We start from the raw sequence: 18,024 nt of genomic DNA on the forward strand, positions 1-18,024 counted from the left end.
CTGAAAAGTTTCTGTTATGTTTTATTGCTGCCTGTGTAAACATGATTTTTTTTTAGTGTTTTGCAACCATCAAATGCTATAGTTAAGGTGTAATGTTCTTTTATAAACTGTGCATTCATAATATTGATGGACTTACTGATAACGTTGGTTTTAAAATTTCTAAAGGCTGCTGTGGAAGATAGACTTTCTCAATATGAAATGCATTTGTCAAGACTTGGCTGCACAAAGTCTCCTATGCAGACAGACTTTGTCAATACCGTGCAACAAAAGGCAGCGACATTGTGTATTGTACTGAAAAGCAAATGTTCTGCTCTGTTTCACATACTTGCACAAGCTTTTTTGGGGGTAAGAAACTGTTCTAGAAAAATGATGTCATCAAAATTATTGAGTGAGTTTCTCTCATCAGTAGGTATAAGTGGATGGTGTTGCTTTTTGTTTTTCACTGAAATAGTTACAATAATCAATGTAACTCCTCTAAAAAAACAGCATTAATCTGTAGTTAAACCTGCCTCCATAAAAGTTTAATTTAACCAGGTTAATCCGGTTTAGAGGGCAACATTAGTCTTGAATTCAGCTTAATCCCTGCCTGGGAAACTGTCTCAATACATCCTTCAGAAAGCCAAGGTTTTTTAGACTAGGACCTACTCCTTATGTAATTTATACCCTGTCCAGAAAACAAGTCCATAGAACAGTCCTGATTACATATAATGTTCTTGAAATGTAAACTCAGAATGAAACTGAAAAATGCAGAGAGAAAACAGTATCTACAGTCATAAAAAACATCTTTATTCAGCAGTTTAAAATTGCCTCACTCATTCAAAATACCTGAACTTTGGAACTCTGTTTGCGTAAAGTGCCTTTTCAAACAGTCATAAATGTGACAGTAAAATAGGAAATCTCGTACCAACTTAAATGACCTGGACAAAAGAGTAATAAATTGGCTTTGCAAAGCCACTGATTGGCCTGTTCAGCCGTCGGTTATTGCTTCAACCACTGCTGGAGGAGTAAGAAGATGTGGTCGCGGGCTAGAGCCAGTTGGAGGAGATCTTGGGACCTGGCAGGGTACATGTTGGCACAGTGGGCTGTTCCTACACCAGAGAAAAAAAGAGCAAAATTGTAAAACTGAGATTTTCTGAATTACAAGAACAATTATCCACCTTAATAAAATTGGAGTGGAACAAGTACGTCATTGTTCTACTCTAAAACAGTTGTTTGGTAATGTAAAGAAAACACAAATGAAATTCTTGCATGAAAACTTGTGAGACTCAACAAATTTTAGACCTGGAAATACATAATAATATGATATAATTGAAAAAGTTAATGATTAACTCCGGTCAAAGGAGAGGTCTACCTAAAAGGTATAACTCTCTATACATAAACAAGAACAGACCAAACTGGACTGGACTTACCGTACTTATGATTTTGGCTTGAGTTTTGCACTCCATGTTGTTTCTTATGTTTTCAATCATGCTTTACAGAGACTAATTTTGTCAAATTGAAAATTGGCCAATTGAGAGTAACATCTTTACCAAAATATTAAATAAATAAAGTAAATAAAGTAAAACTTGACTCTATTTCAATACATAGCTACAAATTTTGCTTTTGAAAAAAAAGGTTCAACTTATTCTTATCAAAATTCAGTCCTGTTTTAAATCTGGATTTTGATCAGAAAATCACCAAATACTATTGGGAATAAATTGACAAATGTATTTTTAAGTTAGTATTGTAACCAGCTGAAAAGCCATATCTACCAAGCTAGTCTGCTATCTAAGATAGCAAGTTGAATGGCAAAGGTACGGTACGGTAGCATTACTCAAGCATTTTTAAGTCACAGACTGAATCATAATATTAATTTTTAGAATCTTATTTCTAGACAGTATAACATCACATTTCTTTTGAGCTGTTAGCACAAAGTCAGAGCTTTTCTACCTTAGTAGGATTTCCCATTACATATATTCTTTCTCACCTTTGATGAAAACAGCAGGGAGGTTGGCCGTGATGTCCTGGGTGATCCCCAGTGCATGCCAGGGGTCAATGGACCCATTGGGGAACACTATTCTGGTGGAGCGGATATCATAGCCACCATAATACTCATTGGTCTGGACTACGGCCTCCGCCAGCTGCTCAGCACTTACATTATAGTAGTCTGCACACTGTTTCACATGATACCTGGATGAGAGAATAAAATTAGAATAAGGCTAGGAGAAATAAAATGGCCAAGGCATGATGTGGAGGTGATGATGTACTAGAGGGGGCCAGTGCAGGAATAGATAATTATGAGTTTATTCAAGAGACATAATGTTCAGTGTACTCACGGAAGAGGGAAGCCAGCGAATGGCTGGTTGGGCGAATCGGTGCTCTGGTAAAATCCAAATTCAGTGCAGGTCTGGTAGACCCACTGTCTCCCTGACAACACACACACACACAATTTACCCATGGCCAACATATTCATTAGGTTCGTAGAAATCAAGACACTGACAACACAGGGCAGGTCAAGCTAAATACAGCCAGTTTAAAATGGCCTTTTCCACAAAAAATAATTCACTTTCAGTTATTCAGTCCTTATTAAGAGGGGTAAATAGTGCAACTGAAACCCACAAGACAAGGGGGGTGTTTGAGGAATTTTATGCAGATGCACCAGTGGCTTAAGAGACCACTTCCTGTTCCAGTGATCCCCCTCCAGTCCTCCCACTCATGAAATTGAGGCTGAGAGCTAGATCCATGTCTAGGATAAGGCTACAATGTGGAATATAGAGAATCAGTTTTTAGTTAAACAGCCAAGTTTTACTCAACACTGAGTGCTTCAATGTGCTTAACAAATAGATTACCTCCAGTCTCAGAATAACCCACTATCCTTTGTAAAACTGTATTATTTTAGAGTAAGATGAAAACTTTGCAAGGTTCTTTAAGTAATATTACCCCAAGATTATGACCACATACAGTATTTAGGTGACTTAAAATCCACCTCTCAATCCTATAGACATTACTTTGGGTAGTTTACGTCATTTTAGGAGCTATTCAGTATTTAAATATATTTTAGTGCACCCACTTTACCAGTCCCTGCCTCTTTTATTTCCTATATAGTGAGTAATAACCCACTTTTCCCAAAAAAGCCTTTCAACAACACCCAAAAATGGGTTTGCTGGGTCATGATTGTAACCACATCCCATACTCAACACACGACTGTTCTTGTGGCTGTGTTATATTCTGGTTTCCTGAGACCACTGATGGTGGAGAAATTGGTGTTACAGTTGATTGCTCCAGTATTATTTTTGGGTGACAGTGGAAAAATTCAATGTGACATCACACTGTCTATGCCTGTTATCCTCTGTCACAAGGACAAAAACATGCCACCTGACAACCCAACAATAAAATGGACCCAGAAATACAAGCTATATAAAAATAGTTCTTAAAAGTTATTGAGGTTAAATTTTTAACCAACAGACCAAAATAACCGTATTTACACACACAAATATACCATTTCCCAGTACGACATGTTCATACCCACCTCCCCCTGCAGCCGGCCCATCCCAGGATGTATTAGTCATGACTTTGAGGTTGCTACTGAAGCTGGCATCCAGGCATGTTAATGAGAAGGTTTCCAACATGAGACGGGCCACAGCAGCATATCGGGCATAAGGCTCTCCCAGTGAGATGTCACTCATCACACCACACAGGACCTGGATGGTGATGTTGGTGCCTATCGCGCCCTATATTGACACAACACCGCCATGCCAAAAAAAAGAGGAAAAAATCGAATTAGTTAAGGTGACTTGCCTTTTCTTATCACCTCTTAAATATATCAGGTTAACTCAATTTTATCCAAATTCTGATTTGCTCCAAATTGGATGATATATGGTTATTTATGAATGCTTCCTATGGCTGAGCATATTCCCTCAAGTGTGACTGAAAGGACGACCAGAACAAGATACATGAACTTAGGTTTCCCAGATAATTCAGACAAGCGTACACATTACCAAATTAACTTAATTTTATAGCTAAGAGAGGATGACTTTGAACAAAAACAATATAGGATAACAAAGAAATAAAAGAGGCGTAAACATGGAGTTCCTCCGGGGAGATGATTCACAAGTAATGAGATAAAACTAATATGAGTTTATTACTAGACCGATCACTTCAAAAGTGTCTTTGAGCTACAAACTCTCTGCTGCTCAGATAATAGTGTAGAATATGCCCGCTGAGTGCTCTGAATAAAATTTTAGAAAAACAACTATTGTCCCCAATGTACTTTACATTAGAGTCACACAATAACATGACAACATTCCTCCACAAATTTTGTGAAAATATGACTGGCAGTGCAGCAATTTTCCCTTTGAAATGTTTCAAGGGGAAAAAATATTAAGAAAAAGAGAAAACCTGAATACACTGTGATGTGATACTGCAAAACAAGAAAACATGAAAGACTCCAAGGGATAAGTGTTTTTTTGTATGACGCTGTATCATATTTACATAGTGCTTTTATCCAAAGCGCTTTATATTGTTTCTGCTGCTTATTCACCCATTCAAACACACACTCACACACCAACGGGAGCAATTTAGGGTTCAGTATCTTGCCCAACAACACTTTGACATGCGGACAGGAGGAGTTGGGCATCGAACCCCCGACACTTTGCTTAGCGGACCGCTCTACCTGCTAATCCACAGCCGCTCCCACAGCTTGAGGGGCAGGTGTGTTTGTTTACCTGGCTATCTCACACTGGAAATCATTGGGTGTTTTTCCACATGCAGGCCTCCAATCAGATATTTTCTCGTTTTTGTTCGCTGCCACCAAACACATTGTTGCCTGCAACAGCTTAAAGGATCAGTTTGCTCAAATTTAGAGGGACCAATATGCTGAAACATGGGCACGTAAAGCTATCAACAATGGCAATACTGCAAGAGATGAGAGAGCAATTATGTGTATAATCAGCTAGCTGGATGTACCATGATGAGCTCAAGTTTCATCATGCAGTATTATGCCTGTGGTCATTTCAGTTTTCTCTACATGCTAAACTTAACTGCAAGTAATTTTCTTCCTAATCACATGTACTTAAACACATTTCATGTAAATAATGAAGAGCGATTATAATAGTATTGGGTTGATGTATCATGGCTAGATGTATACATGCCAGCCCCAGGTGTTTTCTCTTACTGTTAATTAAACAACAATAAATGTCCATGAGATTAACTCTTAAATCTCAGTAAGTAAATACTTGAACGTTATGGCTGCAGTGAGAGATTTCATTGATTTATTTTCTTAGTTTAACCTTTATTCAATTAAGAAAACCTCACAGATTTTTTCCCTTCAAGTGGCCAAGATGCTATATAAGCAACAGAGAAACAAAAAACAAACAAATGGTAACAAACTGCCAATTGAAACATATAAACATTAGTCAAAATCATAGAAAAAGTTCTTTGTGAAGACATGAATAATGCCACATAATGTTCATAGTGCCATAGGCTTTCCCACCATAATCAATAGACATGTGAATATGCAGTGCTCAGGCTCTATGTAGATCAAAACTATCTCTGCATGAATAAAAAGGTTAGCCCAGCGATCAAAGAAGACAGTTCATGGGAACTGTTGGATATCTGTAGTGATCCAATCTCTGTATCTACCCACAATGCCCCTCAAAAAGTACCATGGCTACTCAGTGTCATCAGTCTAACATTATTCCAGGTATAAACTTGCCCCGAAACAAAATATGTTGTTGGAATGAGGGTTGCAGGAGTAAACAGTTGGCAGTGACTGCAGAAAGCGTTGTTGCCTATAAATGAGCCTGTACTACTATCCCATCATGCATCTCTCTGCATCTTCTATTCGGAGTAAAAAGAGGAACTGTTAGTACTTGTTCTGCAAGCTGTAGTGTTACATAATATCCTTCCGAATTTTATGAAGCACCCCATTGATAACCCCTCGACTGTGGGTTACACTGCTCTGACTCCTCTGATTGAGTTACACCTCACTTCTGGTTCGTACACAAATTCCTCGGCGGTACCTAAAACCTGGTAGTTTGCTCTGTACCTAGCCCTTTGTGTCAGAGAGGCAGCTGTTGGCTGTGTTTGTCTGCAAGCGCTGTGGACTCTGTGGCCCACCGCTCCTCTCAGTTCTTTTATAAGCGTCTCTTTAGCTCGGGGCGACAGGAAACCAGAGAGACCAAAGAGTCTTTTGTTACTTTTTCACATCAGCTTATTGGTAACCGGACTCACGTCTCCTCAAGGCACCAGGGGGGACAGAGAGGGGATGGGATGAAGAAAGAGGAGGGGAAAAGAGGGGTAATTTGTAAAAATGGGCACCGAGAGGGAAAAAGAAAGGTGACAGATGTTACAGATAATCAGAAAAAGGAGAGAATAATTGCACTACATTTGGGAAGTATACGGTATATGAGTCAATGGGGAGTTTGTGAAACAGCTTTAAGATTTCCCACATGTTTGAGACTAGGGCTGGGCAATATATCAATATCTACCATTTATTGTCTATCAATATAATTGTTTTACAGGATTGTTTTAATATTATGGATTGTGACACTCAGTTTTGTCGTCCAAATTAACAATACAAACAAAATAAATCAGAGAAAGAGTCATACTTCTCCCAGTATGTTTGTCAAAACATTTAAAGAAATAGTTCATTTCGGAAAATATGTTTATTTGCTTTCTTACCAAGAGTTAAATGAAGAAGACCACTCCCATGTCTGTACACTAAATATAAAGCTACAGTCAGAAGCTGGTTAGCTTAGCTTAGCTTAGCTTAGCTTAAAGACTGGAGACAGAGGAAAACTGTTAGCCTGTGTCTGTCCGAAGGTAACAAAATCTGCCTAGAGCTCACTAATTAATACATTATATCTCGTTTGTTTAATCCATATAAAAATCGAAGTGTAAAGAGGGCAAGTTGTGGTTTTATGGGAAGTTATGTGCCAGACTATTTCGAAGCAGTGATTTCCTGGACCTTCCACTGTTTGCCTGGAAACCTCATGGTGACAATAAGACTACAGGTGCTAGTCGGGGGATGCTGTTACCTTTGGATAGAGACAGGCTAGCTGTTCCCCCCTGTTTCTCGTCTTCATGCTAAGTTAAGCTAACCCTTGGTTAGCTGTAGCTTCATATACCATACAGACATGAGAGTGGTATCAAGCTTCTCATTTTGCTCTCAGCAAAAAAGAAATAGCCATATTTCCCAAAATGTCAAACTATTCCTTTAACCACGACAGCTGAAGTTTCATTTTTCCATTACTATACAGTCAGTGTGATGGATATCACCTGAACACCTTGCCATATGCATTTCCATACGATGATATATAACAAAAAAATTCTCAAAAATGTCTTCTGGTAATGCATCTCATTCAAGACTCCTTTGCTCACTAGGTTTTGATATACTGTCTGCATAAGGCCAGTATTGTTAAAAATCTGATATCAGCAGTCAGTGTCCACACTCAATATACCATTAAATAACATAATGCCGGTTGATTTACTGCAGAAATAATCAATACTACACCGGCTGTTCATGTTGAAACCACTATCCTAAATTGATTATCATGGACCATTTTCAAATTTCATTCTCACTGATTATTCTCACCAATATTATTGTCATTACATCATTGGAGGATGTCACTATTGTTTATTGTGTTTCATAAGTTTTTCTACTCTAAGAATATCAATCAAACAAGTTTTCTGACTGTCTTCATAAACATATAAGTCTAACCAGACTTCCTACTGTCCAATGTTATCTTACTCATTTTACCCTCCTGAGTCACAAGCCACCTAAATATAGTTTGAAAAAAGGGGCATCACTTTTCCTATAGAGATAGAGACATAAGCAAGCAACGAGCCCCAGAACAACCCTGGAGACCCTCTTGCATGACAGTATCTCTGGGCCTCTCGTCGTTAAACAATGGAGGGTTTATTATGTTTCAGTATACTGCTTGGGCTGTCTGCAACCCTCCTTCACCTAATAGCTGCCTTCCACTCAACCAAGACTGGACAAAGGTTCACCACAAATTCTCCTTTAATGTCCCCTTTTTCTGAATCAGGTCAACTTCGAATAAATCATGTCACATCTGATGCATTGTTTTTATATCAAGTACCCAACTTTGCTATGGGTCCACCTCTGACAGAATATATTTTTTTCTGATCAATGCCTTGATCAGTCTGATCAAAGGCAAGCCGCCTAAAAGGTCTTCTATTTTTTTATTTTAACCTGGAATTTTTCCCATGGTACTGTTTATATCATCAATATATCAAATATGTCAAATTGTAAATGCTTGAGGGATTTTAGTGATTGATTTTTGAGTGAAATTTTATTTTAGTTGTCTTTGACATATTAGTACAGTACTAGTGAGTCATGCATCAAGCTGAAAATATACCTATAATGGTGCAACTGATGAAAATGTGGTAAATGTGGTTAGAATCAGTCAGCAAGATTGGGGTCTAGATTGAAAATGGCTGGATTATCTTTTAAACAGATAAAAATCTCTTGAGCCTTAACCTCTAACCTCTGGCAGCAATGCGTATTAGGTGCATTACCGCCACCTTCTGCTCCAGAGTGTGTACCAGAGATTGAATCCTACTCATTAATCCTGTCTGTCTAATGAACTCAATGAAAACTCTACTGCTCCACCCACTTGGTAGGTTCATTAAAGTTTTAAGGCTTCCTAAATTCTTCCTTCATATATTGTCTTTCTTGATCATATGCAGTACAATCTATGCTTGCATGCATAATAGTCTCCTCAGCCATCTGGAAAAAAATATGTGCATATATCGGTATCGGCATTGGCAATCGGCCACAGTGAGTTGGAAATATCGGCATATCGTATATCGGCAAAAAATCCAATATTGTACATCCCTATTGTGTGTTTAGTCTTTCACCCCCTTGGGCTGCAAAGAATACATAAAAATTATTGGAATAGTTCAACATTTTGGAAAATAAACCGATTCGCTTAGCTCTCAAACCATTTTGTTGTTGTGTGCAGTGACTCTCTATCACTATGCTGGTTACCTTCTAGAACTGTCATTTTACGCTTTGGTTTTGTTTTCCCCTGTTTCTGGTCTTTATGCTAAGCTAAACTAAGCAGCTGCTAGTTGTAGCTTCATGATAGGCAAACATGAGACTGGTATCAATCTTTTCACATAACTCTCTGCAAAAAGGCAAATATATGTATTTCCCCAAATGTCAAACTATTCCCTTAAAAGGGGCACTCCACCAAATTTACGTATCACAATATTCAGTTGCATATTAAGGATCCAGTGTTTTTGGAACTTGACCCATCCTAGGGGAGGAAAGTCAGGAAAACTCAGCCTCTTCTGAATCAATTTTGAACTTTTTTTTTTTTTTTTTAAATCTATCCCTTGGACATCCTCCAAGTTTATGGGAGCGCAATACTAAGTTAGTGGAGTGCCCCTTTAAAGACATCAACTGTTGGCACATAATATAAGTTTTTGGTTGCTTCACCCCAAAACCCAGCTGTGTCTGCCTCCAAAATCAATGTTTTACTGATGTTTTACTGGAGTTATTTGGCCTGTGTCTCTTCTCTCTCACCTCAAACCCCCTGTTGTCTTCATTGTACTGGACCACATCCATAAAGTTGCCAGCCAGCGTTTCCAGGAAGTAGGCAGAGTCCATCTCTGTCTGGATCTGCAGTTTGGAACACAAACTGGAAAGGGAGAGGAGGAGGAGAGAGGAAAGAGAGGAAAAAAGAAAGAGGAGGTTATGTAGAGTAGAGGACAGAACAGGAGGGCAGAAGGCAGAGGAAAGGAAGCAAGGGAGCGGGGAGGAAGAGAAAGGAGAAGAAGAGAATGGAGGGGGGAAAATGGGGGACGATAAAGGTGGAGGAAGACAGAGATGAAAATGGGAGGAATGTTATCATCCAGAACCTGTTAACATTTGCTCTTTTCCTGTGTCCTCAGGAAAAAAACTTACTAGAAGTACACAACTAGCCATCAACAAGTGTTTAGAGAGTTACTACCCATCATAACCTCCAAAATATTACACTTCTTTAGAGCAGCGACCACCATAGATAATTGGTAAAGCAATCTGCAATCTAGAACAAATCAGACTGTGTTGAGTGGAAAAACCCTTTTCCACAAGAAGTGAGAGTCTGAACAGTTAATTTTACTTCTGAGTGGGACAGTGATTCATTAAAAGTGAATACACAGATACTGATTAGGGTCATCTGTCAAGATGGCAGTAATGAGGTGCAGTGTCAAATTGGAAATGATAGTGTTTGTTATAATTTAACCGAGAGTCTGTGTGTATAGATGAAGACGTGCATGAGTCACTGCCTATAAAAAAGATTGAGGTGGTGAAATGATGGCTTCCTCAACAGATTTATCTCTCATACCCTCACTCTGGCAAATTATAGTAACATGCCGATTTTAGAAACAACTCATCTGTGTGTCTGCGTGGTGAAAGATACTTCCTTTATGATGAAATCATGACGCAAGTACTGTATTCTCTGAGGGACTGTGGTTTGGAAGCTGGACAAGCCTCAAAACCACCTTTTGTGACCTTTGTGTGTTTGTGCCTGCATGAGAACATGTCTGCATCTACGTTATGCATGATCTGCGAGAAAATAAAAAATGTCCAATGTGGTCAGGACAGTGCAGACACAAAGACAAGTGTTCTCCATGACAGCATTACTTCTTTCAGACAAGCCATGCCATTATAAAAGCCATTTAAGCCTTATAATTCATCATGCTGACCGACCATACAGTCACTATAACAACCTAAAATACGCAAATATAAAATAACATCAGAGACAGCCCATAATGACTGCAGACATAGCACCAGCATGCTAAGAATAACTTCATGCTTACAGTGTCAAAACAAAACAATGAAAGACACTGAAAAAGAAATAACGTAATGAGAGAATGAGAAATGTCAAAGATAAATGCTGGTGTACATTACATTTGGTTAAACAGGAGCCAGAGGCCTTTTTAAAGGGTCGGTTCACCCAAATAAGTAACAAAAACATATTTTCTCACTTTCCATGCAGCCATGCAGATAGTTTTGTTTTTGTGCCCGGGTTTTGAGACATCCATCTCTGAGATTTCTGACATTACCTCAGCACAATGGCAACGAATATAAATTTTGGTTGTGGTGTTTATTTGATTTTTAGAATTTAAAGGTGCATTCACATATTCTTTGGGCCTTTGGGAGAACAGAAGAAGCTGAAAACACAACACTGACATATTAAAACCTTAACCGTAAATGCACGTTACACCAGGGGGAAAAAAACTCCATAAAAAAGGTGAAACATGCCCTGACAAATTATTGCTGACAAAATTGTTATAAAGCAAACAGTTGCCTATTCACACCTCGAGGAGACATGAGGCAATATTAGCATTCATTTGCAGGTGTGTTTCTGGCAAACTGACAAATGTAAATCCAAAATTCACTGGCCTTATGGGCCCACCAGTTCCTGAAGGAAGTTGCTTTGGTGCAAATTGGTGCAGCTAAACGCACCAATGTGTTCACCAGCTAGTCACTAACTTTGTCGGACTGAGGTTTGGTGATGGGCAGGTAGCTTACAGAGCTAGTATCAGAGGTATTTTGTTTTTGTTTCGTTTGCTTTTCAACCAAAAAAGCTACCTGCTGAATCTGGAACTGAGGTTGGTGAGAATTAAGCTCACAGATGGCCTCTAATGAGCTAAATTAGCTAAAAGATAGAAAAAAGCTCTGTACAGCTGATGGATAACGCCACTACAAGGACCCTATTTCACAGTACACGTAGTCATTTAATACATTGTTTCTATAAAAACTGTTAAGCGCATCTTTAAAATTTTCAATATCAGTATCCATTCCATGCACCTCCATTGTATCAGGTTGGAGGCAGAAATCTCAGGTGCGATTATCTCAAAATGTTGGCAGTTAATATCAAAACTATCTGCATGGCAGGATGCCAATAGAGACAAATGATAGAAGTATAGAAGTATGTGTTTTTGTAACACCCTTTAAGCAGTAGCCACTGAAAACTTGAACAAATTAATAATCATCATTATGAATGAATGCTCTGCTGTGTGTGGAATATGATTAAAATGTTCAGTTTAGTTTGATAGCTTTCCATAGACAATCAATGTAGTGTTGATCAATCCTACAATAAACACAAGTTATCAAATCTGTATCATATCCATCCTATCGTGGGTGGATGACACTGGCTGACTGGCTATACTCTTAATTCGGATATCTGCCCGTTGTATTACAAACAGATGAGTCTAAGACTAAATTAGACCCTCTCTGGAGCTGGTCCGACATTCCAGAGTCCCAGGCTCAGTCCAAAAGGCCTCGAGGACGCTCATCACGCTGTAACAGGACCTGACTCAAACCAGGACCCAATACAACCCCCGCTGCTCTTTGAACTACATAGCTCCAGCTGTCACTACAGTCCACCTGATCTCAGACTAACCCTATACCTGCTCTCATATGACTGTGTTGTTTCACACGCACTGATAACTGTCTGAAAATGAGCAATGGTATATTTTAATATTTTGGGAAATATGCTTATTTGCTTTCTATACCAAGAGTTATATGAGAAAATTGATATCACTCTCATATCTGTTAAACATGACACAACAGCCAGAAGCCAGTTAGCTTAGCTTAGCATAAAGACTGGAAACAAAGGGAAAAAGCTAGCCTGGTTCCACCAACTTGTGGTTTTACAGGTAGTTATGTGTGCAACTACTTCTTGGCCAATGCAGTGATTTCCTGGAGTCTTGTAACTGAGTTTTCCAGGCAACTAGTGACTCCAGGAATTCACTGCACCCCGCCAAGATATAGTCCAGCCTTTATACAGATACAAATTGCTCTGTTTTGTACAGATTAAACAAAGCAGAAAAAAAGTGTTAATTAGTGAGCTTTAGAGGTCTTGGTAGGTGGATTTTATTACATCTGTATAGAGCCTGGCTTGCTGTTTCTCCCTGTTTCCAGGCTGTATGCTAAGTTAAGCTAAATGTCGCCTAGCTGTAGCTTCATATTTAATAGACAGACACGAGAATGGTATCAATTTTTTCCTCTAATTCTGGGAAAGAAAGCATATAACCAGATTTTCCAAAATGTCAAACAATTCATTTAAACCTGCAGTGCGGAACTTTTACATATAAATGCGGAACTTTTACATATAAATGAACGTCATTTACATTAAAGCCCCCAAAAAAGTTCACACAATGCTATAGCTTTCATCACAAACTCCATGGTCTTTTCTGTGATTTGACAGCAAAGACACTCTACAGACCTTTATCACAGCAGTTTAAAAGTTTGAGGAAAAGGTCCACAGGTGTTGTCACTATTCTGTCTGATCAGATGTCTGTTCAGGTTGACGGTTGGTCGAACAATGCTGGGAGTTTACCGAGGTCATCAAATTTCCTTTACTAATGACAATAGTAGTGGTCTAATTTGTCCTGCCCTAAAATTTGCTAAAAAGCTAACAGGAGAGTAAGTGAGATGTCCGCACAATCCTGACAAGAGCTCTAATCAAGCAAAGTAAAATCACTGTACTATGTTCAGGTGTACTGAACTGTGTAGTTTAAGAACCAGTTATCCCAGGCAGTACTGAATCCAGTACTGCCTGGGATAATTGGTTATTTTATGTAACAATTTATGGAATTGAAATCCTATCAAATAAAAACAAAAAATTTCCAACAAATGTAATCAAATACTGAATAAATACAACACTGGGGCTAGAAACTGTGATAGAAAATTAAATGTATAAAAATACTAATAGTAATATAAATGTATTATGCAATGAGAGTTCTTCCTTGTGGAGTAAATATATAGTATAATTAATATCTGTATCTATGTTTACATGAAGATATCATAATGTATTACAGATGATTACCTTATTATCTTATGATTGAACTGGCAACATATCATAATTTACATCCCCATCTCATACCAGCTTACTCAAGAGAGAGATTATGTTTGGTTGGTTATCTAGTTGAGATTACATTTATGAACTTAAATACAGTCTGATATTTGAAAGAAGTCTTGTAATGCTATTTCTACTTCCACATCTTTTAGGATGACGTACATCATCCCAAGCCTTGTCAGCTCACATTCTACTGTACGTTACATGATAGAGAAAGCAGGTGACAAAGAGTATAGGTACTATACTTGAAATCTTTGGTGATGTTGCTGTAGGTCTTGGGGTCTTTGAGGAGCTCCACTAGGGTATCTGAAGCCTTTTTCACCAGTAGGGGGCACTCTGCATTTTCTGAGGCCAGCGAACGCCACACAACCTCCAAGTATTCTGGTAAAATACGCAGACAGAGGGAGAGGTGGATACTTAAACCTGGGCTGCTATAAAAAGACCACAATAATACACAAAAACGCAGTTAAACATACAGGACTATTTTGAGTAACTGCAAAAGCACTAATTCGTCTTCAAAGAACGCGTGAATCAACGTCTATTCAAGTGCTTGAGAATTATTTATTTAAAAAGGTTTTGGGTAAGGCTGAAAATGAAATGATGAGTCTTCACGGTTTACAACACACTAATAACAGCGAGGAGAAACTTTGCATTACAAAATCTTGGAATATTTCCACTTGGAGTGAATGCCAACCTCTTACTGGTAATAATGCTGACTAACTGCTGTTGTTTTGGGAAATAATAACCATGTGGTGCGATGAGCCAGGGGATAAAAGATAGCTGACGTCAGTGCACCATGTAGACTCTTCTCTGTGTGTTTTGTATCTGATATTTTCTTACAGTCAAAGGGAATGTGGCTCAACTGTGTGCGATAGTGTCTTCAAGATAGCATGAGCGTGTGGGTGGAACAGCACAGGTCCATGTTCAAAGCCACTTTGACCTTGATTCCAGCCTGCCGTCTTCCGGAGGAAAACAATGAGCTCAGCCAAACACAACACAGACACAGATAGAGAATGAACCATTCCCCATCTTTGATCTGTCTGGGACTCTTACTTCCAAAACAGTGAGCAAAACTGGAAAAATGCTGTGAATTTCATATTAACTCTTGATGTGTTCTACAGAGTTGCTGATACTGTAGCACACTGTAGGAATTACAGGCAAAATCAATTCAGAAGAAGAGCTGTTACATTATGTAGAGCTGAATTTAATAGTGAAACATACAATTCAATAATCTCAAGTCATCTTTCATGTGGTATTTAGTTTGTTTCCTGGTGGCAAATCTATCTTAAATTCCTTGATTTTTTTGATAGAGTTTGGCATAAACCTCCAAAAGGGATGCATGTTTCAGGGCTATACTTTATAAGGTGAAAATGAAGACTGATATTCAAATCAATTCAATTCAATTTTATTTATATAGCGGCAATTGATAACAAAAGTTATCTCAGGGCACTTATAAGTGTGTGTGTGTGTGTGTGTGTGTGTGTGTGTGTGTGTCATATATGATGCAATGTCTCTTTGTACCTGGGAAGTTGACAGTAGCATGAACAGGTGCGCTGGTGGCCACAGAGGCATGGACCAGGTGAGGGTACTTCAGCCTGAACCAAGCAGCAAGGGAGCCCGGGTACGACCCACCGAACGCCACCCACTTCCTGTTGGTCAGCCCTTTGCTCTCACCCATCACAGTGCGGAAGTGAGCCAGGTCAGCCAATGCCTGACGACTACTGAGGAAACGCAGGCTGTCTGTGCTCAGGTCACTAAATGGAGAGAAGAGGGAATGCATCATTTAGTCTATACAATATACCATCTGAGCCATGAGAAGGACCGTCCTTATCTGAATGCAGAGCTGCCATCTAGTGGTACAACAGCTGAAACATCAGCTACTCGACACACCAGGAACATGAAGCTGGTGATGTGAATGTCCTTTTGTTGATCCCATATTATTGTGCAACCAGAAAACTGAAAGCTCTTTATCTGCTGTGAACACATAAGGGTGATCTACACAGCTGCTATTTAGCACAGGTCATACTGTAAAGTGGTATTTCCACTGGGAAACTACTGGATTGATTTCATTTATCTTCATTCTATAGCAGGTGTCAACATTACAGTGTAAGAAGCTGAATAGCCGGGGTGAATGAGCAGAAACCAAATCTTCTGTCTTTGAAGCAACCTCTCTGAAAGTAATGGATAAGCAGAATTCATAACCAAGAGTAATTGACATGGACTTTGACTGTACAGCCCTTCAGTGTAACAGATGTAATTAATTTGCATTTTGCAAGGACTCAAAAAAGAAAGACGGCACCTTTGCAATAAGTTACGTGTGTTGCATGAACATTTCATCATAATTCACACTGGTGGTCTGACGGCTGATTGAAAGACCACATCTCAGAAGTTTGCTAACGACTCCTCTCACCCCAGTTACAGACTGTTTACACTGCTGAAGTCTGGCAGATGCTTCAGTAGCCTTTAAGCTTGCACAGAGAGGCTGAGAAGACGTTTTTATCCTCAGGCTGTTAATAAACTATTCATAAGGTAATGTAGCAAATATGGTGTGTAGTTTTAATCCTGTGTATATAAATATACTGTTGTCTCTGCTGTTGCACATTCTGCTGTTTTTTGCACATTCACCTGCTCACCTGTTGTTAACTATACTATACATGAAGTGTACACGTGTTATTTATCTGTCTATTTATCTATATTTTAAGGCTTATTTATATATTTGTATACATTTAATGTGTCTTTAAATCTTTCCTTTTTATATTTCTTTACAATCCCCCAAGTCCATTCTTCTTTCCTCTTCTTATATGATCTAATATTGCAGTCTATGGAGCCAGAATGTCATTTCACTGGGCACCGTACATCACTGTACGATCCTGTATGTTAAATAAAACCTTTGAATGAAACCTCTGAACCTTAAGATATGACACCACCACACAGTTTTCACACCTACAGGTTGTTTTCTTTGTACAAAACAAAGTGGCAAAGTGTGTTTGCATTTAGCTTATTTTCCCTCACAGTGACGCTACATGAACCAAAAATAGTGAAAGTGAAACTGACAATATGAAATTATTTTGACACTGAGAGGAGTCAAACCAAACCTAATACCAGTCATTAAACTATTAAATAATTATGCTTTTTCTGTACTTTGCTGCCATAATTGACTTTTTTAATATCCATATTCGTAAAGAATACGTGAAGAAAACAGGATTTTTAGTTACTAACACCTGTACTGCCAAAACGAACTTCCTCTGGTGTTCACACTGTTCAGACTTTTATTAAACCGCTCTAAACAAGCTTGGAGTGAACACACCCTCAAACAAGAATTGAACCAATAAGGTCAAACATACTCTGTTGGGTGACTCTTCCCATAGAAGCGATGTTCCAACATCAAGCAAAGAGCTCCCAGTTTCTCAGCATAGGTCAGCCAGGTGCCGTACTGCATCCATGCTGGATTGGCTGGGCCCTCTCCACCTATCATCAGAAACACCGGGCCACCTGGCTTGTAGAAGGCTTCATTCACAAAGTACCTCTGAGAAAGGAAAACGGGAGGGAGGGTTACAAAGACAGGGAAACATCATGGGCCAGTTTTGCATCAGTGTATGTAGTCTTTACAATGAGCCCAAAAAGGTACATTTCTTAACACATGGCAAGGTACAGGATTGGCATGATCTGATCATATTTTTAAAATATATATTCAAGCCTTGAGAGGACACACATAACACATGAACAGACTTACTTGCTTCCACACTCTGCTGTCTGCACCATTGAAGTGATCCAGTTTCTGAGTAAACCAGAGTTCCTCAAACACATCTCTCTTTCTGGTATCCTGCACTCCACTAAACTTCCTGAAACCCTTATACTGTCCCTCTCCCAATACAAAGAGAGTAAATAGAAAACATATTGTCGCTTTACACACACGTAGCCCACACGTCTGCTTGAAAGCCATGTTGATATAAACAGGGGGGAAACAGTTAGGGGCATGTGATTGGATGTGGTCATATGACTTCTTCTTTTTCTGCTACTTTAAATCACCTGCAAAAAAATGGGAGATATGGGTTTCCTGCGTATTTCCGAATTACGCTGTAATACTTGCAGGTAATTATTGCCATGTATAATTTTTAGTGAACTTGGTTGATAATTTTGAGTATAAGTTTGTAGATTATAGTATTAG

At 38.8% G+C, this 18,024-nt stretch overlaps 1 protein-coding gene across 1 annotated transcript; it reads right to left on the reverse strand.

The window, feature by feature from the left end:
- Positions 1 to 765: 765 nt before the first annotated feature.
- prss16 (serine protease 16) lies at positions 766 to 17,847 on the reverse strand. The gene is made up of 9 exons (XM_044353668.1): positions 17,590 to 17,847; positions 17,201 to 17,382; positions 15,378 to 15,610; positions 14,102 to 14,237; positions 9,533 to 9,647; positions 3,509 to 3,710; positions 2,316 to 2,406; positions 1,967 to 2,169; positions 766 to 1,088 (listed from the first exon to the last, which is right to left on the reverse strand). Exons 1-9 carry the CDS (start codon positions 17,797 to 17,799, stop codon positions 979 to 981), a joined length of 1,482 nt encoding a protein of 493 aa, XP_044209603.1. The 5' UTR covers positions 17,800 to 17,847; the 3' UTR covers positions 766 to 978.
- Between the last annotated feature and the right edge of the window lie 177 nt (positions 17,848 to 18,024).

Source organism: Thunnus albacares, chromosome 6, assembly GCF_914725855.1.
Source record: "Thunnus albacares chromosome 6, fThuAlb1.1, whole genome shotgun sequence".
Lineage (NCBI taxonomy): Eukaryota > Metazoa > Chordata > Actinopteri > Scombriformes > Scombridae > Thunnus > Thunnus albacares.